This window comes from Hyla sarda, chromosome 1 (assembly GCF_029499605.1).
Source record: "Hyla sarda isolate aHylSar1 chromosome 1, aHylSar1.hap1, whole genome shotgun sequence".
NCBI classification, from domain to species: domain Eukaryota; kingdom Metazoa; phylum Chordata; class Amphibia; order Anura; family Hylidae; genus Hyla; species Hyla sarda.
Window position 1 is genome coordinate 360,387,436 of NC_079189.1, and position 21,364 is coordinate 360,408,799.

The window sequence follows — 21,364 nt, forward strand, 5'->3', positions numbered from 1 at the left end:
AGAAGGTTAGAACGCATCTTGTAGACTGTTCTTTGGTTTCAAAACTGCTTTTCATAACAGTTTAAAGGGGTACTCCGGTGGAAAAACTTTTTTAAATCCACTGGTGCCAAAAAGTTAAACATATTTGTAAGTTACTTCTATTAAAAAAAATCTTAATCCTTCCTGTATTTATTAGCTGCTGAATACTACAGAAGAAATTTTTGGAATGCTCTTATGACATCACGAACACACTGCTCTCTGCTGACGTTCTTATAATAATAATAATAATAATAATAAGTCTTTATTGTTGTCCTTAGTGGTTAGCACTGCTGCCTTGGGTTCAAATCCCATTAAGCCACCATGCTGCCCTTAGCATTCATCTGCTATGCACAGTTGCTAAAATGGACAGATGTCAGAGCACTGTGGTTGTGATGTCAGTGTTCCAAAAAGAAAGGAATTTCCTCTGTAGCATTCAGCAGCTACTAAGTACTGGGAGGATTAAGATTTTTTTAATAGAAGTAATTTACAAATATGTTTACCTTTCTGGCACCAGTTGATTTAAAAAAAAAAAAAGGTAGTTTTTCCACCGGAGTACCCCTTTAAAGCTCAGACTCCATTGATGTCAATTCAGATATGCCATATAAGACTTCTGGATTACCAGGCCATGATAGAAGGGGTACTCTGAATAATTTTTTAAATCAACTAGTGCCAAAAAGTTACTAAAAAGTTATTACTTCTAAATAAAAAAAAAAACTTAAAGCCTTCCAGTACTTAGCTGTGGTGGATTAGAGGAAATTTTTGGGATTCCTTTTCTGTCTGTCCACAGTGCTCTGCTGACACCCGTCATTAGCAGCATATGTTTACTATGGGGATTTTCTCCTGCTCTGGACAGTTCCTGACAGAGGTAGCAGAGAGCACTGGACAGAAAAAAAGAAGTCCAAAAAGAAAAGAATTTCCTCTGTAGTATACAGCTGCTGTTTAGTACTGGAAGGATTAAGTTTTTATAGAAGTAATTTGCAAATCTGTTTAACTTTGGCACTAGTTAAATTATTAAAAATTTCCACTGGAGTACCCCTTTAAGCCCTTAAAGGACCAAGCGATTTTTTAAACTTTAGTTTCTTCCTCACATTTTTAAAATCATAACCCTTAAAATTTGCACCTACATTTGATGGCTTTTTTTGCGCCACCAATTCTACTTTGTAATGTCAGTAATTTTACCCATAAATCTACGGCAAAACTGAACAAAAAAAGTCACTGTGACTTTGTAACTTTGGGGGGGGGGGGGGGGGGGGGGGGGGGGGGGGGGGGGGGCGGGCTTCTGTTTGTACACAATACGTTTTTTCAGTCAAAATGACACCTTATCTTTATTCTGTAGGTCCATACGATTAAAATGATACGAGTACAACAAAGTCAAACTTCTATAAGTAGGGTAACTGCATGCAAGAAAGTACATTTAAAACTATTTTTCCCACAGACGGGCAGTATGAGGGCTCATATTTTTGCCCCATGATCTGAAGTTTTGATCAGACTTTGATCGCTTTTTCATTAATGGTATAAAAAGTGACCAAAAATACACTATTGTTTAGAATTTGTTTGAGTGTACACCATTGACCATGCAGTTTAACAAAAAGTCTTTATGGTTCGGACATTTACACACGGTGATACCACGTTTGTTTTTATTCACACTTTAAATGGGAAGGGGGGGGTGATTCTGATTTGTTAGGGAAGGGGTTAAATCACTTATGCTGTGTTATAGCTCCCACTAGTATAGCAGCAATTTTCCACATTTTACGGAAATTTCTAAATCAGAATTTTCAGGGACAAGTTTTGAAGTGACTATGGGGTCTTTATGTTTAAAATCCTATACAATGGACCCCCATTATGAAAACTGCACCCCTCAAAGTATTCAAAAAGTTTAACCCTTTGCTGTGAAACACCTAACCTTGAGAATTCTAAACCTTCATTTTCCACTGCTATTCCTAACATGTTATTGAAGCCCCATTTTTCTTTTTCCAAAGGGTAAAAAGACCCCCCAAACTTATAATTCATTCTCTTGATAAGGAAAAACCAATTTTTCACACGGGGTAATGGAGAAAAACTACAATGCTCAGAAGAGAAGGTGCGCCCTTGGCCATTTGGAGAGAGAATGGTTGGAATGGAAGTTGGGGGCCATGTGAGTTTACTAAGCCCCCATTGTGCCAGAACAGTGGACCCCACATGTGACCCTATTTTGGAATCTACCTCTCAAGGAATGTAATAAAAGGGTGCAGTGAGCATTTACACCCCACTGGCGTTTGACAGATTTTTGGAAAAGTTAGCTGTGCAAATGAATTTCTCATTTTCATGGACCACTGTTCAAAAAGTGTCTGCTCACTGTACCCCTTGTTACATTCTGTGAGGGGTGTACTTACCAAAATGGGGTCACATGTGGGGGACCACTGTTCTGGCACCATGGGGGCTTTGTAAATGCATGTTGCTCTCCAAAAACCCAATGGTGCTCCTTCTGAGCCCTGTAGTGTGCCCGCAGAGAACTTTACATCACATATGGGGTATTTCCTTTCTCAGAAAAATAAAAGCCTCCAAAAATTTGTACCACCATTTCTTCTATTAGCCCTTGTGAAAATTTTAAATTTAGGGTAACACCAGTTTGGGGGGGGGAATTCCATGTCCAACTTTAATGAAAATTTGTCAAAGACCTGTGGGGTGTTAGGTCTCACTATACCCATTATGTTCCTTGAGGGGTGTAGTTTCCAAATTAGTCACATGTGGGAGTTTTTTGCATTCATGTCAGAACTGCTGCAAGCGCCACCTCTGTGCAAATCACCTATTTAGGCCTCAAATTTACATTGCGCTCTCACTGAGCATTTTACATACACAAATGGGGCATTTCTGTACTCTGAAGAAGTTGTGTTACAACTTTTATCTCTTGAAAATGAAAAGTCTAGGGCAACACCAGCACGTTAGTGAATTTTTCTCATCTTTATCACTAACATGATTGTGTAGCTCCCTTACTTTCTTTTCAATAGGGAACAAAAAAAATAAAAAATCCCCAAAATTTGTAACAATTTCTCCTGAATATGAAATACCCCATATGTGGCACTAAACTTTCCTTGAAATACGACAGGGCTCTGAAGTGAGAAAATGCCATGTGCATTTGAGGATTAAGTTAGGCATTTTTAATAGGGGCGGACCTGGAAACAAGGATTGTGCTAGGAGTTGTAGTTGAACTGGGGAAGAACAGTGGAGACCGCTGGAGGGCTACAGTTTGTAGACCACCTTCTAGTGGTCTCCAAACGGTGGCCCTCCAGATGTTGCACAACTACAACTCCCAGCATGCCCAGACACCCAAAGGCTGTCTGGGAGTTGTAGTTTTGCAATTTTTAGAAGGCCAGTCTCTGAACCCCCTAGGCATTGCCACAGGAAGCCTGCTGATAGATATCAGCCGCCATCCCGGTCCGATCACCGCCTGGCAAGTGGTGGTGAATCGGAAATACAGTGTGTACAGGTATGCCCTCCGTCTCCGAGTACCAGGACGTGAGGGCATACCTCTACACCCTCTGTCCTCAACAGGTTAAAGGGGTATACATCCACCAAAATATATACATAAACCCCCCCCCCCCCCCCCCGGCTCCAGAAAGTAAACACATTTGTAAATTCTATTAAATCTTATTCCTTCCAATAATCAGCAGCTGAAGTTGAGTTCTTTTGTCTGGCAACAGTGCTCTCTGCTGACATCTCTGCTATGCTATGTCTGCTATGGGGATTTACTTCTACTCTGGACAGTTCCCGAGACAGGCGTCAGAGCACTTAACTATTCAACTTCAGCAGCTGATCAGTACTGAAAGGATTAAGATGTTTTAATAGAAGTAATTTACAAAAACTTTCTGGAGCCAGTTGATATATATCACAAGTTTTCCTGGATAACACCTTTAAGGGATGGTCTTGTTTAGAAATACTTGTCTACTTAGTTTGAAAGTGAGTTACTAGAGGGAGGGTGTCAAGGGATCTGAGTAATGTTGGGCATGGTATAGCATGGAGAAGCTTTTTCTCAAAAGCACTTACTGCTGGATATGTGTGTCCTATATTAGCGCCGTGCCTTCCAATATCTATCGTGAGGTCCTCTTCTGTGGTTTTTAAGTATACAGGATTATCAAAATTCATACTTTTCATGTTCTTCCGCTGCCAGTTCCGCCACATAAGGTAAGCTCCTGTTGCTGCCATTACTAGTAACACTAGATAAAGATCAATATGCACAAGTTAAATTTATGAACTACATTTCCCCCCCCCCCCTCGTGTCAAAAGGGATTGAGAGCCCATATTATCAGCTGCTTAGTTTTATGCTCCAGATACTCACAGATAGGAAGAATTGCCCAGGCTGCAGAAGCACCCTTGGTTGCACTTTCATATACAGATGTGTTACTATTGACTTCTAAAGATAAAAAAAAAAATAAGTGACATTAATACTTATGCATATTAAACCTGATCACTTGGACAAGCCTAACACTGGTTTATAGGGGGAGTGGGAGAGAGCTGTAGGATAAAAGTTACGTTTAGGGGAAACATTGGTACACTACATCAAAACCTAAGGTCAGACAGGCTGTAGTAAGTTTTGAAAGAGTAGCATTAGTTACAGAGAACTTCAATGCCTGCATAAGGAGGGGTTCTGGCTTTAAGACAGGTTCTTTGACTATTCCACAAAGTGCAAACACTAACGTGGAAGAAACACAAATGACTTGTCAAGTGTCAGGTTATGTAGAGTTAAACTTTACAAATAATGTACATACAAGACAAATGTCTGAAGGTGACTTCACAAGACGTTTATTGCAGCAGTTAAAACCCCAGTGTTAAGGTGGTCATTTTCATTAAATGACACCAAGGTTTTAGTTTCCAGAGTTTTTAAAGAAAATGTCCAGCAAAAACCAATCATGCCCTAGCTCCAGGATAGGGTATAAGCAGGGCTCAAGTCCTGCAGAAACCTTAGAGAACAGAGTTCCTGCACTTTCCATGGCAGAAACACTTAATTTGCAGAAGTCCTGCAGGACCAGCCCTTGAGTGGAAATTTGGGGAGAGTTCCCACACTTTTCCCCCTGGACGTGAGTGAGTGTCCAACTGCTGGGACCCCTGGCTTTGCTCATGTGCCTTTTGTACCTTTGCTGGTCGAAACATGCCCCTCCATTCATCTCTGGGGTGGAGGTGGAGACACTGGAACGCTGCATCTTCACCACTTTCATAGATATGAATGGACCAGCTGACATGCTGGGTGCGAAAGGTCATTTACAGGAGCAGAACCAGGGCCCCATACAGAAGATTACGTGGGTTCCAGCAGTCAGACCCCCTCCCCCTGTGATCACTTATCCTTCAACAAATCATCCCCCAATGTTCTGCCACTGGACATCTTTAAATTAAGAGTTTAACAGCAATCATGCTATTTAGAGATGAGCAATGTTACAGGGATTAGATTTGTCACGGTTTCTGAGAAGAGCCAAGCACAAGTCAAGTGATTTGCCACAGACTTCTCTGCTTGGCAGTTGCTGACGTTAGCCTGCATAAATTACTTCAGCTTCTCCGATGGGCTGGAAAAGGTGGATACAGTCCTAGGAGACTCTCCTAGGACTGTATGGAAAAGGTGGATACAGTCCTAGGACTGTATCCACCTTTTCCAGCCCACCGGAGCACCTGAAAGCTGAAGTCATTTATTCAGGCTAGAGTCAGCAACTGCCGAGCCAAGAAGTTTGTGATGAGTCGAATTACTGTAACTTCGCTCATCTCTAATGCTATTAAGTTATCTGATAAACTCTGCCAGCAAATTTGGTTAAAGCATTATAAGTGCTCCTTATCGCAAAGATGAACTCTAACAGGTTTTACTTCCCTCTAACTGCAAAGTAGCAGGCTTGACCTTTGCAAAGGAATATTCAAGTGTATAAGACTGGTCTAAATCTGAATAATGTTACAAAAAAGGTAGTTTCCTAGAAATTTATAGCAAAATCTCTACCTTAAACTTTACCTATGAATCCTACTAAGCACTTACCCTCTGGAAGTGCTTTTTCAGGATTTAATGCTGTAGGAATGGTAGTATGGTCTTCTTTACTGCCTTAAGAAAAAATAAATAAAGAATATATAAACTAATTCTATAGCAATATACACATAATTATCTAGGCTACTAGTCAATGGTACATACAGCCAGTTTAGGGTGGATTTTCTAATGTTAGACTGCTCTTGGCTTTATCACACCTACAGAACCATGGACGGCCCTGGTGGTCATTACATTAACTATATGTTCTACAGTATCAACGTGATTGATGCTAAACAGCAAGACAGTCACACCTCAAAACAATGTACACAATACGTAAACAGGGATAGACCATTAAAACTCATGAAGTTTAGTTCTTGAACTAGTGCATGTTGTAGATTAAAGTGTACCTAAACTTTCCACTAGCTTCTGATGGGTCATAGGATGTCAGCCATTGTGATCAATTGGGGTCCAAGTGCAGCCTTCAATGATTGGTAAAACAAAGGGGCACAAGTCAATAAAAGTCTGTGTCCCTTAATTTCTGCTTCTAGAAATTGGTGGAAGTCTCAGCACCCAGACCCTTATTGATCACAACTGCTGACATTAGACGCTAGTGCAAAGTTTAACTACACTAATGAATAGTGACCCAACATGAACATGTGTATGATGTTCCCTACATCTCACAAAGAGTTTACTTCTAAAATGTCACTGTTCTACAATATAGGGGCAGCCATGTTGCTTTGGCTGCTTTTAACAGCATTTAGAGAACAACTCCAGACCATATTCCTGGTATAAGGCAGGTTGTCAAGCATGCTCTGACATGCACAGAGGTCATTCTACAGGGGACTGGTTAGGTTCAGCTGCAATTGTTTTCTGCTGTGCTGTAATACACATCGATATACATGGGCCAACTACAGAGAGCTACCATGGGCAGATGAGCCTGCATATCATGGAAGAGCTGGTGTGATGCCAGGTGTTACGGCCTTGGAGAGGTGGTCGATAGTGGACCCAGCCTTTGACACTTTATGGATACAAAGCTACAAAAATAAATAAAGGGGAGATTTATCAAAACCTGTGTAAAAGTTGCTTCTTGATTTTCCACAGGCTTCTAAAAAAAGAAGCACTCTGGTTGCTATGGGCAACTGCACAGGTTCTGTCTTCCCCCAATAAGCGAAGCAGCTTTTAAAACTTCATGCAATATAATGGGGTGTTGACATACCTGGAACACTACCAGCTTTTACATACCTTTTCTACACCTTCGGTCATCATAAAGCTGTAAGCCATCAGGGCACATGCAGGTGTATTTTGAAGAGCGATCATTTATCTGTGGAGCAGGCAAGCACAGGTACTCACAGCCACCATTGGCAAGTCTCTCTTTACACCAATTTTTTCCTGTTGGTAAAAGGACCTCAAGTTAGTTTACATAATGAATGCAGTGTGCATTACTTTGTAAACTTCTTGTGACAAGATTGATGAGAAGTCCTAATAGAGTTACCTGGAGGCTGTACCAGTTCATGATATACAATGATATCTTGGGCATCATTAAGGTTATTAACCAAGGTTTCCAGTTCTTGTCCAGTAAACTTGTTGGCACCATAGATTGCTTCATTCTCACCATCTATCCAGTAGACCTTATCCTAAGAGAAAAAAAAAAAAAAAAAAAAGTTTTACAAATATATATCTATATGGACAGCTGACAGAAGTTATCTTGACAGGATTGCAGGTCTGTTCTCACCTCAAATATAGTAAGTGCAAGAGGATGAGCTAAAAATTCATAAGATTTTAGGATAATGCGTCGATCTTGTCCAGCAAGGTCCACACTACAGAGATGATGCAGCTTCAAGTCAAGCCAGTAGAGACGACTTTTCACCAAATCTAAGACCCCACAGAAGGGCAAGTTATCAAAGATAGAGAACACTTATTTATCAGTAAAGTATAACACCACACTTGCATTTTAAGTACATTTACCTAACACAATGCCACTTGGTCGCTGGATGTCAGTTGTCACCAACTGTTGTCTGTCTATTCCATTCATTCCAGCCTTCTCAATTTTTGCAGGCTCTCCCCAGTCTGACCAATAAATATACCTTGGAGGGGGAATAAATAAAGTGTAAAATTATTAACAATGGCTCAGAGTTACAAGATTGTCCAAGAATTACAGATTTAGTCAACATCATGATACACATAGGCTGGATTTACATATGTCTGTCTCAGTGGCCCAAGCCTAAACTTTGCTGCAACTGATTGGGGAAAATAAAATAAAAATCATCAGTTTAGAATTCTGCTTTCATTCATTGTTCATGCCTAACAGGGAAGGTAAGCACTGCAAGATTCCTTCCCCTGTCCAGCCCCAGTGTGATGTGTTCCATGATTGGCATCCAACTTGAGACCACGGACAACGATTGTTGAGCCAATCCTGTTCATTTGAATGGGGCAGTTCAGTTTCCCTCTGATTAATTCTTTACCGTGACAGAGGGAAATGCTGCACATACATGAAGGGGGCCTTAGACTAAAGAGTCTATGAATGATAACCCTGGCATAAAGTTAAAGGTGTACTCTTCCCCTTTCCAAAGGATTGCGGTGGTCCCCCTGTAATCTTTGCTGCGGCACCCTTGTACATCAGCAGCATGGAGCCATGTTTGCTCCGTTGCTGATGTGCTATACAGGGGACTGGGTATTGTGAGTTCACAGCTCTGCCCCCCCATAGGCTTACATTGAGGGGGTGGGACCATGATGTCACGATACCCAGACCCCTGTATTGCCTGTCAGCCATGGAGCAAACATAGCTCCATGTTGCTGATGTACAAGGGTGCCGCAGCAGAGATTGTGGGGGTCCGCAGTGGTGGGACCCCACGATCAGACATCTTTGGATCCTTTGGATAGGGAATATGTCTAGGGGTGGAGTACCACTTTAATCCAAAGCAGCTAAACTGGTTTTAAAGGATCTGGCAGAGATTAACCCTTGTCAACTTCTACCAATTAATTCCCCTATACCAGCCAAGGTGGAAAGGTGTCAAAACTAATGTAGGAGGAAGTCATGCAAGCCAATTTCTTTTGTACAAAAGACAAGTTCTGAAGGATTTGCAAGTGTGATCTTAGCAATTTCCTTCTGTGTTAAAAGAGAGCCCATAAAAATAAGGTTATTCAAGATAATTATTATTTAACACCTAAAACCACAGGATAGGAGAGAACCAGCTGATTGGCAAGTGTGTTGGGGGGGGGGGGGGAGCTCACACCTGTGCAACAACCTTTAGTCAAAACAGTTTAGCACTTCACTTTTCTGTGGTTGCACTACAAAGTTGCCAGGTTCTGCAGTATGGCACCATATTATCTCATCAGGGGCCCCTTCTAACAAGTCTTCAGATTACACTTTTAATGACAGATTGACAGTTTTATAGTACTTACCCAGAGATTGGATCAACAGCAATAGAAGATGGCTCATTCAAGCCAGTGTTGAACAAAGTCTTCCGTTTAGACCCATCAAAGTTTGAAACTGATATAGTCTTTAATCCAGCATCTGTCCAATATATGTTCTTGTAGACCCAGTCAACAGCAATGGCAGCAGGACTATGGAGGCCATCTATAACTGTCATATAGTCTCCTATGCTATCACGGCTGTCCAATGAGGCACTACAGAATAGCAAAAGAAAAAAATAAATTAGATCTCCTCTGCAAGAACAAAAACACAGGGCACAGATTGGTGGCATGACTGTCTGGTGAATGCTTATTTTGCAGACACTACATGGATTTTAGTCTATACTGGCCATTAGTCATTTTAATCTGTGATACATTGTCAGTGATCCAGAGCAGAATGAGGATCTTTCATGGAGAATTCTTAAAAAAAAAAAAAAAAGTTTAAATAGCCTTTTATAAACTTTTCTATCGGATGTACATAGATTTCAGATGAGGATAATCCATTGGTTGGTCAGAACAATTGTTACATTTCAGTTCTTGTTCCCTTTACCTCCTGTTAAAAACCACAGGCAGATATTTGCCCTGCAATCTCTAGGCATGTCTGTTACACATGACAGTGGGACAGTGACATGCAACCATTTGCGGTTCACATGAGAACAAAAATATAAAAATAAAAACACCCCAATCCTTACATGTTACCTCGGATGTGCATTTGCAGTGGACACAAAAAGTGTGTGTGTGTGTGGGGGGGGGTTAATCTAAACACTGATCCCTAGAAATTGTTACATACAACTGGGAGAAATGCTTGGCTAAGTGTAGTTACAGGAGACTGGCTAGTTATTCCCCAGCTACCTGTGATAAGACTGAAGGCAGTGAGCACTTCCCCTGGTTGTATCTAAAGGTTAGTGGATACAAAAACATAGGCACTATCACTTGACATCTAAAAAGTGCTCATTTAGTTTTCCATTAAACAAGTGCCATACCGAAATATTGACTTTTGAATGGTGTCGGCCCAGAAGAGAGACTGTCCTGAGATATCGGCATCAAGTGCTACTGTGTTTCTTAGCTGCTCTACTAGCTGGATATATTCCTTCCTCTCAAGTCCAACCTTACGGATATCCCTGCGATTTGTAAATATGAGGCAAGGTTCCCTTCCTACAGGAGGAAAAAATATAAATATGCTAAAGTATATGTATCAAAAAACAAAGTTACATGCGTACGCTTTGATGCAGTTCCAGTCTTATCATATAGTCTTAGACTCACCTACTGCCTTGCAAACACCAGTTGACAGATCCATTTGATAGCCTTTACTACATTCACACTTGTATCCTCCTTTTAGGTTTACACATATCTGACTGCACATGCCTGGATTTTGACACTCATCGATATCTGTGTGAAGAAAATAAATAAAATGTTGTCTCCTATCCCTGGGTAAGGTCAACAAGAACCTGGATCTTCAGAAGATTGCTATGAATAGCCATTACAAGGTGCAATCACCAGAAGGCAATTAGAATAAGTCAAAATAAGATTCTCGGCCTCTTGGCTAAGATCAAGTGTAGTATCTGTTCCTCTCAGTTTTATGCCGGTATCAGACTATGCCAGTATTGAGTTGGTGGGGGATGGGTGCTGCATGGTAGGAGGCATGTGTACCAAGGCGTTCCGGGGCTGGTTCTGAGGAATCAGCTTGATGGCTGCCCCGATGTGACTAGCTTCCTCCGGGTCTTGCCATGAGGTTCGGGGGTGTAGAGCTGAGGTACTTCTGTGCCTCGGGGAGTGGTGACCCTGAGGTGCTGAAACTCACTGAGTGAACACACTGCACCACACTTCACCTTTGGCACTCACCCTTGGTATCCTGACCTTCTGGCTAGGATCAGGGACATCTTTATAGATCTGGCCAGATGACTGGGCAGTATATCTGCACTCACAAACATGACACAGTGACATACAAAAATAAGTGTTTGTTTGTACACAGGATGGTCAGGATGTGGTAGCCCTTCTGGGTGTCCCTCCTGGTGGTCTAGGGGAGGTGTGTGGCCTTTTGGTTCCTCACCTCCCTGCAATCACTGGGCATCTTGGCTTCGGTCAAGATGCAATCAGTATACAGCTCCTTGGCTGATACCTTGGTTAATGCCTAGGTTGAAGCCAGGGGCAATTGTCGCCCCTTAGTAGCTTTGGCGAAAAGGGGCATCAAACCTTGCAAGTGCCTTTTGGCCCGGAGGTGAAGGGTAGGTTTGTTTGGGGGGGGGGGGGGGGGGGGGGGGGGGGGGGGGTTGGTGGGCCTCTCCTGTTGGAGAAGGGCTTAGTGATAGACTGCATCCTTTGTGCACTTTTTTTAGTGTGACACGTTTGCACTTATTCTTGCACTTTGGGCAATAGAGAGCACTTGCCTCGGCTCTTAAACAAAAAGACTAGAGATTAAAAATTATGGGGGAGATTTATCAAAGGATTTAGACTGTTTTTTCCTTTCTAAATTTGTCGCACAGAAAGTCGCAGTCTAAATATGTGCGACTTTTCTGCGACTTTTGCTGTAGAGGATTTTTACAACATGATGCATGCAAGTCTATTTTAGATGGAAATGCATTGGAAAATGCATTGGTGCTGAATCTATCAAGTGCGACAAGTCGCATCTGCCCAAAATACGCTGAAATGTCAGACCAGGTTGGAGCAGGTCTAAATGCAGTTTAAGCTGTAGACCCTGAAGTCTGAGCACAGAATTTATCAAGGGCTGTGAGACCTTTGATAAATTAGGAGCACAATAGACAGGAGACTACCACATATGCTGGTCTATAAGCATACCCAGAATAGACTAGATTAGTAAATGTCCCCCTCTGTGTTTATAGTTGTCAGAGCCCTACATTAGGAAGAGCCTACACATACTGTCATTAAATTTATTGAAACAAGTCACATTAGGGAATTCTTGCAGTGCCAAGACTTACCTCCACATGTTTTTCTGTCGATCAGTTCAAAGCCAGCTGGGCAGTCACATTCATAGCCAACCACCAAGTCACGGCACAAGTGAGAGCAGCCACCATTATTCACTAGACATTCATTTACCTCTAGAAAAGACCATCAATTAAAAAGGTTTAATTGTACAATGAATGCACATTTGTTGGACATATGCTCACACTCCGGTGAAATAAACCCCTATCCTTTCCTCCTCATCCACAATTGTCTAAATATCATTAGAGATTATTTTACACAGTTTTGCTCTTTGTCACTCACATGCATGAAGTGAGGCAATGACATCATCCAGCCATCCACTGTCCAAATCTCCCTCTGAAAACAGCCACCACCCTCCTGAGAGACAGACCATGTGGTTTTTTGCTCAGCACTAAAGGAAGCATGACTCTTCTAGAACTGGGAGGAGTGTATTGTCTCTTCAAACAACAACTTCTAACTGCTCACAGAGCAGAAGGGTGGGGGCTGCCCTCGGAGGGAGCTGGCTTGCAGAGCTGCAATGATTGCCATCCTTCCCTCCCCAGCAAACAATATCAAGCAGCCAGAGAAGACAACAGGGGCCACATGAGCCATGCATATCAGGCAGGATGGTTTATATAGAACAAAGCCAGGTAGTGTGGTGGCTTTGGAGATTATACACATTTTCCTGGAGTACCCTGTAGACCAGTCTGTGGATGGAAGGGTTAGACTTTTGTATACATTTTGATTGCCATTGTATTTACCACTCTTTACATGCTAGTTTACAGGTAGTTCATTGGGATTACTGCATCATGATTCTATTATTGGCTATTTTACTTTCAGAGCTAGTAACTGTTTAGATGCCTTTGCACTTTTACTGTAAATACACATGTATTTTTAGATATAGGTCCGTTATTTTGAGCATCTAGGCAGTTTCATTTTCTGCGCGTGTCCAGGGGTGACCATTACCTGGTCCCCTCATGTTGTAGGGTGGCTTCTTGTGAGCTTTTAAAAGTGTTTTCATTCATTGTGTTTTGCTTATGGTGTTGTGTAGTCTTTACAAAGTACATAAATAAAAATGTATCCATCTTTATTGAAAAGATGACAATGCAAGAACTGGTGGGCAGGTGCATTTAATTAAACCAAAAAAAAAAAATGCATAAAGTTTGTACTACAAGATCAAGTCAGCATGTCAAGAACTACCAGTCTGAGGGTAGTCCAGAGGAAAGTTTAAACAAAGATGCTTCTTTCAGAGATGTTAACATAGTTATAAATTGGTTTGCCAAATAGTTGTGCTGTCCAGGCGCCAGCCTTTTGAATCTTTGTTCCCATGGTGTTGGGACAAAAATAATGTACCTGGAGGCAGGGTACCAAATCCTGGCTTGCCAAGCCTTGAAAAAACAAACAGAAACCCACCTGTATACCCTACTTGCCCATACTCTAAATTATAGTTCTCAACATTGATATGTGGGGCACCACATCCCATACAATTTTCATATTGTAAAACTGGTTATGTGTTTAGAGCTAATTAAGTACCATTTTAAGTGTTCGGCCAAGACTGCATCAAGACCTACACCCCCCCCCCCCCCATGTAATAGGGCCTTTTAGTCTGAAGAGGCCCAGTGATCAGCTAAACATTTCTGCTTGCATTAAAAAAAATAAAAAATAAGCCCTCATATGGGTATATGTGCAAAATTGGAAAAACTGTCCAGAAGGGGTTTAACAACTGTTTGGCTGCACCATGGTCTTGCTATATTAAGTTGTGCAAACATTTAATTTTTTAAGTAGTTATAGGTAAAACTGCTTTTCACTCAAAGTGCAGTCATTAAATGGATATTGTGCAGATTTGTACTGAGGCCACACAGTAGTTTTATGCCAGATCACTGCTGCTATCCATGATTAGCTGACTAATTTACAACATTATTGCAATTCAGAATTAAGACATAAAAAGCTGCTTACTACACTCCTTTGCAGGTTCGTCACTCCCGTCTTTGCAGTCATATTGCTGGTTGCACACCTTATGTATATCGATACATTCCCCAGATTTGCACTTGAATTTTCCGGGTCCTGAACACTGATTGACTAAAGACATCAGCCAGTACAAGGGAAATGAGGAAGAACCATGAGACAGGCACAGATTGCTTTTTCTGGACAGACATAACACTGCAAATAAAGCCACATTATGTGCCCACCATTTTTACAGCGATTTTCATCAGTGCCATCAAGGCAGTCTCTCACACCATCACATTGCCTAGTACCATGTATGCAGTTCCCATCAACACATTTAAATTGATCTGGCTGGCAGGTTCGAGAAGCTAAATTGGGAAAAAAAAAAGTAATGTTACTATGCAATTCATACATACAACATTACACCACATTTGTTAAAGGATAGGATGCTAGAAGGGTTTGTTTAGGTTTTGACAGGTCTAATTTGTGAAGCTCCGTAATTGTTTGCTACAACAAGATAACTGGCTGTAGGAAGGATCATATATAGCTCTCTCCAAAATGGAACACTGAGCCCTGCCACATTGCTAGACAGCACATTAGCCCAACATTGAGATAAGGAATATATCTTTTCTCCAGTTTTGGAGTGGTATTAAAGAAAACATGCAGGAAATTCTGACAGTGTGGTAAAGTTTTTTGGACATTTAAACAAACAATGTGCTACCATTTTGTCAAGCATGGAACTACTTAGGTTTGGTACAAGTATACTACTTTGTAGATTGTTGTCAACATTAATTGTTTGTCCCCACAAAAAAGTTTTTTTTAATAGCATCACCACTTCATGGACAAACACTTACGACAGTTCATTTCATCACTCTTGTCCTTGCAGTCTGCATCACCATCACAGCGCCATTTCTTATGAATGCACTCTCCAGAACCACATAGAATCTCATTAGGTGAGCACCTCTGGGGTGGGACTGGTTGACGCCCACACTGTTCTAGAGACTCATCCGAGTGATCTGCACAGTCCGCATCGTCATCACACACCCAGCTCAGAGGTATACAGGAAGAGTTCTTGCACTGGAATTCGTGAGACCCACATGTGGGAGGGGTGCAGTTCACTTCATCACTACCGTCACTGCAATCTTTGTGACCGTTGCAGTAAAAGCTGCTGGATATACAGCGACCATTGGAGCAAGTGAACTCAGCTGGACTACAGGTCACAGTCCCTAGAAGAGACAAGAAAAAGCAAGCTTACATTTCTGCTCACTTGTGTTTTCAAGTAGCAAGTTATACTAAAGTGACCCAGAGCCCCCTGTCATGCAGTAAGCAAGTGCTAAATTACAGTCATATCCTCCCCCAAGCAGTTTAGGCTTAGCTAATCATTGGGAGCAAGTGCTCCCACTCCTTAAGCAGCAGATGTATTGTGTCAGATCTACATATTCACCCATTTGTAAGTATATAAATAAAATACATGAAATGAGCAAGCATGTCTATGGAGAAGCTGCTTAAAAGCTTGCAAACATTTAAGACATGGACACCTAGGTTCAGCACCATGTAGCAAGTTGTTCCCAAATCACTCTTCAATAAAAAGGGACAAGTGGCCCTATATTAACCCCAGCTGGAAGCAATCCCTAGGGAATGGCAGCATATTTCATGTTGTCGCCAAGTCAGCTGAGTTTTCTAAGAATATTTGAAAGCCATGTCAGCAAAATCATTTTCCACTTCACTGCCATGCTCTGACCCCGCTGGCAGGGTAGACAGCTAAATAAATGATACCCAGTTAACGCGCTCATTTGTAGCCTGCTTGTAACACTACCCTAAGATACTTCACCTGGTTGTATTGTGCTCTTATTGTTTAATACTAATGATATGCATGTGGAATACCTGTGTAAAGCTTGGCAAGAGATCATACGTTCTCAAATAGCCCCTACTCAAAAGTCAAGCACTTACGACAGTTCTCTTCATCCTCTGCAGAGTCACAATCCGGTTCACCATCACAGAGCCAAGAGATTGGGATACATTGCATTGAGCGGGCACCACAACTGAATTCTGTCTCTTTGCACGTTCTCATATCTACAAGTAGTTTTATACATTAATACCACATCTTATACTGGAAGGCTACATATATTGCACAGGAGCGTAACACTAGTATAATACTGTTATTCTAAGCTATCAACATTACCAACACAGTATACTGAAAGTTTTGTCAATTACCAAGTATAAACACTCAGTGTTACGAGATGCCTTTGCATTAAGCCACTCATAGATCAAAAAAAAAATTCTCTATCATAAACCCTTCTAGTTCATAAGTAGTGCCACCTGTCACTATTTATATTGACCCAAGTGCGTTCAGACATTATTCCTATGTGAGAATCTTTCCATGGTATAGAAGGATTTTCTATACCATGGTTGTAATTGTGCTACAGGAAAGCTGTGCATTTCTCTCTAGAAAGGGAAGTGAACAGATAGTACTTTCACCCAGCCTCATGTGGCAAGTCGAGCGGCAGCATAGCACTAAATGAAAGTAGGAACTTCAAGCCAGCAAGTAGCAAAATAGGAAAGCAAAAAATATATAGCCAAAGCTAGATTGAAAGCTGAATATTCAAGAGCAAGCAAGTTTATGAATGTAGTATTTGGAAAAGAAACTAAAAAATATGAAAAAAAAAAAAGAGTTTCATACTGGCATAATTTTTTTTTTTTTTTTTACCAAGAGCTCTGGTTCTTGTAATAGATTCTGATAAATTCCACTAACAGGCTGCATTCACACCACGGTTTTGCAATACAGTTCCTGTACCAGGTTTTTGATGAAAACAGATTCCTCAAAAAAACTGAACTGTATCAAAAGGTGTGTACACATTTTAACCTGTACATGGTTAAAAACCATATATGGTTTAAAAAATGAGGTCTGGTTGCATTTTTTTAATGAAAAAAATTTATGTTTTAACTATCATGCCATTATGAATAAATCTTCATTTGATTGTAGTTTTTTTTCTTGGAATTTCAAAGTCAAAAAACTGTATGGTGAAAACCAGATGGAACTGTACGCACATATGGTTCCCATTGACTCCCATAAAACACACCGTTTAATTGGTTTTTCACCCGGACCAAAGACTGTGGTAGGCTACGGTTTTGTGTAAAGAAAAAAAATAAGCCACAACAAGACTGTACAGGATGCAAAACTGACACAACCTGATGCATCTTTTGGCATACGGTTTTCAATGGAGAGTCAATGCATACGGTTTTCACTTTGAAAAAGTATACAGGAACTGTATCGCAAAAACGTGGTGTGAATGCACCCTTACATAAATGAAGTTTTCACTGTACAGAGTAGTGCTACAAAGCATAAAGTTAATGTACATGTGTCAAGCAGCCACACCTGAATAGCTAGTGGCATCAGCTTTAATCACACAAATCAGTTTCTCCAATACCATTTGTAGAGGTCTTCTAGGAATTGCCGGTTACAGCTTTCCTAAATACAACATTCATACGAGCAGCAGAGCCTGTATAAATCATCACTTACGGCACAGCTCAGCTGTTTCATCAGAGCCATCCTCACAGTCTGGGTCTCCATCACACTGCCATCGCTCGGGAACGCACTGGCCGTTGCGGCAAACAAAATCTGCCTCTGCACAAGTTTTCTTTACTGAAAGCAAAGACAAATGTATGGCTTAAGGAGACAAATACTAAAAATTGACAGGTCATTTTAAGTGAAAAAAATAAAATAAAAAACCACACACCTTGCTTACCTTTAACATAGCCAGGAGACATTTGAATAGCAGCAGCTGGGTTTTTGAGTGCAATTTTTTTTTAAGCCTACCCATTACAAATTCCTCACTCAGCCAATATTATAAATAAAATATTTTTTTTTAATCAAAATTAAGTCCATTTAGTTTCTTTATTGAAGGGCAGTGCAGATTTAGCTGCATGATACCCTTTTGCCACACCTGCAGAGAAATCCTCAAAGAGGAAAAGCTTGTGTCATCTGCATTCCAGTAGTGCTCTTGCTAAATGTCTGGAGTACCTCCACTTTGATATTACAGACCAAGAATATAAAGCCATCCTGCCACAGGCTGTCCTCAAAGACTGAAGTCAGGCCCAAGTTATGAGCCTGCTTGACTCCAGTTGAAGGGTAGAATAGATAGTGGCCTCTCACCAGGTGTCATGTCTGCTACAGTGCTTGGAGGTAGCCAAGAGAAGGTCAGGTGAATGAGCTTCTAGCCATGTTGCTGCAGATACTGATCCATAGGATGGGGATATCAAAAGCATAGCCAACCACCATGGTGGAGGTGCTGGCTGCCCTATAGATGTTATGGCAGGTTGAGCACTCCTGTGCCTTCCATGCCTGCACTGGAGGTGGAATATTATATGCTATGGAAATTATAGGGATATGTAAATGAGTAAAATTATAAGTGAGGATCAGGAAAAAGCAGACTAAACAGATTCTTCTACACTGTTCACTGAGGAAAATGAAATTCCAGGTGAAATACAGAGAGATAAGGTAAACTCCCCGTACAGGTCACCTGTCTAACCCAGGAAGAAGTACAGTGCCACCTACAAAAAAAAATCTAAAGACAAATCTCCAGATGGCATTAACATGCGCTAAAATGTTTGATGCCTCCCCTTGGGGTGGCAAATGTTTTTAGCGCATGTGATATGCCCATTAATGTGGGACTGTACCTGCATTCTTGCGAGTGGTGTTCCACCTGTCAACATGATATGACTAGGCATGAAGGGCATGTAATTGTAAACTCACATTGAGCACCAATATTTAGCTTTGTTTTCCTTTAATACATACTAATAAAAGTTAAGTTTTAGGGAATCCTGTCATATAGGGATATCTGTACTCCAGGCCTAGTGCTCTGGAGTAATTATGTTTCATAGTTTATCAGATCCCTGGATTGCCCTTTGGGGGAATTGTGATTAGAATGGCAAATGTGGTGCAAATATTTAAAAAGGTCATAAAGTGACCCCAGGAATTATAGGCCCGTTTAACCTGTTTTATGCAAATTGTTTGAGGGTTTCCAAGAGATGCTATTTTGGAATATCTTGATAAAAATAAATGTACAACTCCATATCAGCATGGCTTTATGAGGGACTGGTCCCATCAAACTAACCTGATCAGCTTTTAAGAGGAGGTGAGCTCCAGACTGGACCAGGGGGAAAAAAAAATAAAAATAAAAAAGAGCTGGATGTCTTATATCTGGATTTTTCCAAATCATTTGATATGGTGCCACATAAAAGGTTGGTGCATTAAATGAGAAGGATTGGACTGGGGGGGGGGGGGGGGGGAGATGTGTGCAAGTGGATCAGTAACTGGCTCAGTGATAGGAAACAGAGGGTGGTTATTAAATGGTACTTATTCTGATTGGGTGACTTACTAGTGGGGTACCACAGGGGTCCATTTCGGGTCTTGTTCTATTTTATTTATTCATTAATGACTTTGCTCCTTTACTATACAACCCCTCTACAATCTTTACAGATTTTAGTATCTGCAAAGTGGTAAACACTATAGAGGACAGTGCACCGTTACAGATGGATCTGGATAGGTTGGAGGTTTGGGCTGGGAAGTGGTAGATGAGGTTCACCACTGATAAATGTAAGGTAATGCACATGGGGGGGGGGGGGGGGGGGAAGAATAATCCAGGCTGGGATGTATTATATGGAAGAACACTTGGGATGACTGATGTGGAGAAGTAGGACTTGGGAGTCTTAGTTAACAGTAAATTTAGCTGTAGTGACCGGTGTCGGGGAGCTGCTGCCAAGGCTAATAAAATCATGGGGTGCATCAATAGGGGCATAGATGCCCACAACAAGGAAATAATTCTACCACTGTACAAATCACTAGTCAGACCACACAAAATACTGTGTACAGTACTGGGCACCAGTGTACAAGGATATAGTGGAGCTGGAGAGGGTTCAAAGATGAGCAACCAGTGTAATACGGAGAAGGGGAGAACTACAGTAGCCAGAAAGTTTCAGAATAAGGGTTTAGAAGAGCCTTAGGGGCAACCCAATTATGTATAAATATATCAGGGGACCTTAGAGATCTCTCCCATGATCTATTTATACCCAGGGCTGTATCTATAACAAGGGGAAAGAAGGTTTCTACACCAGCACAGATGGGGGTTCTTTACTGTAAGAGCAGTGAGACTGGAATTCTCTGCCTGAGGTGTTCATGGTTAATGCCAAAAAATATGCATCCAGACCCCTTTAAATTCTTTTAGAGAACATTACAGGTTATGGATTCTAGATCAAATATGGCAATAAGAATAGATCCCTGGATCAACCTTCTGTCCCTATAGGAGTCTGGAAGGAATTTTTACCTAGAGTGTGTTTTTTTGCCTTCCTCTGGATCAACTCAGTAGGGACTCATTAGGGTTATAGGTTGAACTTTATGGACTTCTCTTTTTTTCATCTTTATGAACCATGTTACTATGCATAGGGATGAAATCCATAGCAATTCTGCAGCAGAGTTTGTAAGTCTGCAGTGCTTCCTAGTGTATAGCATGCAGAGATCTGCAGCTACAATTGTGCTAGAGGGCATTATTCTATACTAAAAATCTACTTCATACTATTTTATAGAATGTTTTAAGCATAGAATTCACCCTTAATCCATCAACCCCCTATGCAGTTTACCATAAAATCTACCAAATTTAACACAGTCAGATTTAGATAACTAATATTCAGTAATAGGATTGAACATTGATCTATGGATAGTGCAAAAAAAAATTAATAAAACCAAAATAGCCACTATAATGTATAGAGGATTACAAATCTGTCAAAATTGGATGTGGTATTTTGGAAAGGGTTTACTATGCCAACATTTTTATAGCTACACTTACCACAGTCCCTTTCATCACTCCCATCTGAACAGTCTTCATCACCATCACACTGCCACAATGAAGTAATACAACGTCCATTCCCACACTGAAACTGAGACTCTTCACAGAGTGTTTTTGCCCCTAAGGAGATAACACATTTTACAACAGTTATGCATATCATTTAAACAAATTATATTTTAACTTTTTAAAGTCTACCCGTCTTAAATAAAAGATCAAATACGGCTTCTGTTTCTCACTAGGTCAAGCAGAATTCTAT

At 41.0% G+C, this 21,364-nt stretch overlaps 1 protein-coding gene and 1 non-coding gene across 4 annotated transcripts in view; one reads left to right on the forward strand and one right to left on the reverse strand.

Moving 5' to 3' along the window:
* The window catches only part of VLDLR (very low density lipoprotein receptor), a 37,600-nt gene that overhangs the window by 2,370 nt on the left and 13,866 nt on the right, over positions 1–21,364 (reverse strand). Inside the window, exons 2-18 of one of the 3 annotated variants that reach the window (XM_056522595.1) lie at positions 21,109–21,228; positions 17,787–17,909; positions 16,217–16,339; positions 15,121–15,492; positions 14,512–14,634; positions 14,279–14,401; positions 12,340–12,459; positions 10,667–10,792; positions 10,387–10,558; positions 9,395–9,619; positions 7,958–8,076; positions 7,725–7,864; positions 7,485–7,626; positions 7,235–7,381; positions 6,008–6,070; positions 4,334–4,408; positions 4,042–4,211 (exon numbers count right to left, since the gene is read on the reverse strand). In XM_056522595.1, the coding sequence (XP_056378570.1) occupies positions 4,042–4,211; positions 4,334–4,408; positions 6,008–6,070; positions 7,235–7,381; positions 7,485–7,626; positions 7,725–7,864; positions 7,958–8,076; positions 9,395–9,619; positions 10,387–10,558; positions 10,667–10,792; positions 12,340–12,459; positions 14,279–14,401; positions 14,512–14,634; positions 15,121–15,492; positions 16,217–16,339; positions 17,787–17,909; positions 21,109–21,228 (2,483 nt within the window). The remainder of the gene's footprint in view (positions 1–4,041; positions 4,212–4,333; positions 4,409–6,007; positions 6,071–7,234; positions 7,382–7,484; positions 7,627–7,724; positions 7,865–7,957; positions 8,077–9,394; positions 9,620–10,386; positions 10,559–10,666; positions 10,793–12,339; positions 12,460–14,278; positions 14,402–14,511; positions 14,635–15,120; positions 15,493–16,216; positions 16,340–17,786; positions 17,910–21,108; positions 21,229–21,364) is intronic. The other 2 variants (XM_056522613.1, XM_056522605.1) reach the window with 2 other exon arrangements.
* On the forward strand, positions 10,927–11,117 carry LOC130345027 (U2 spliceosomal RNA). Its single transcript, XR_008883814.1, has one exon. It is a non-coding gene; the product is annotated as a U2 spliceosomal RNA (small nuclear RNA).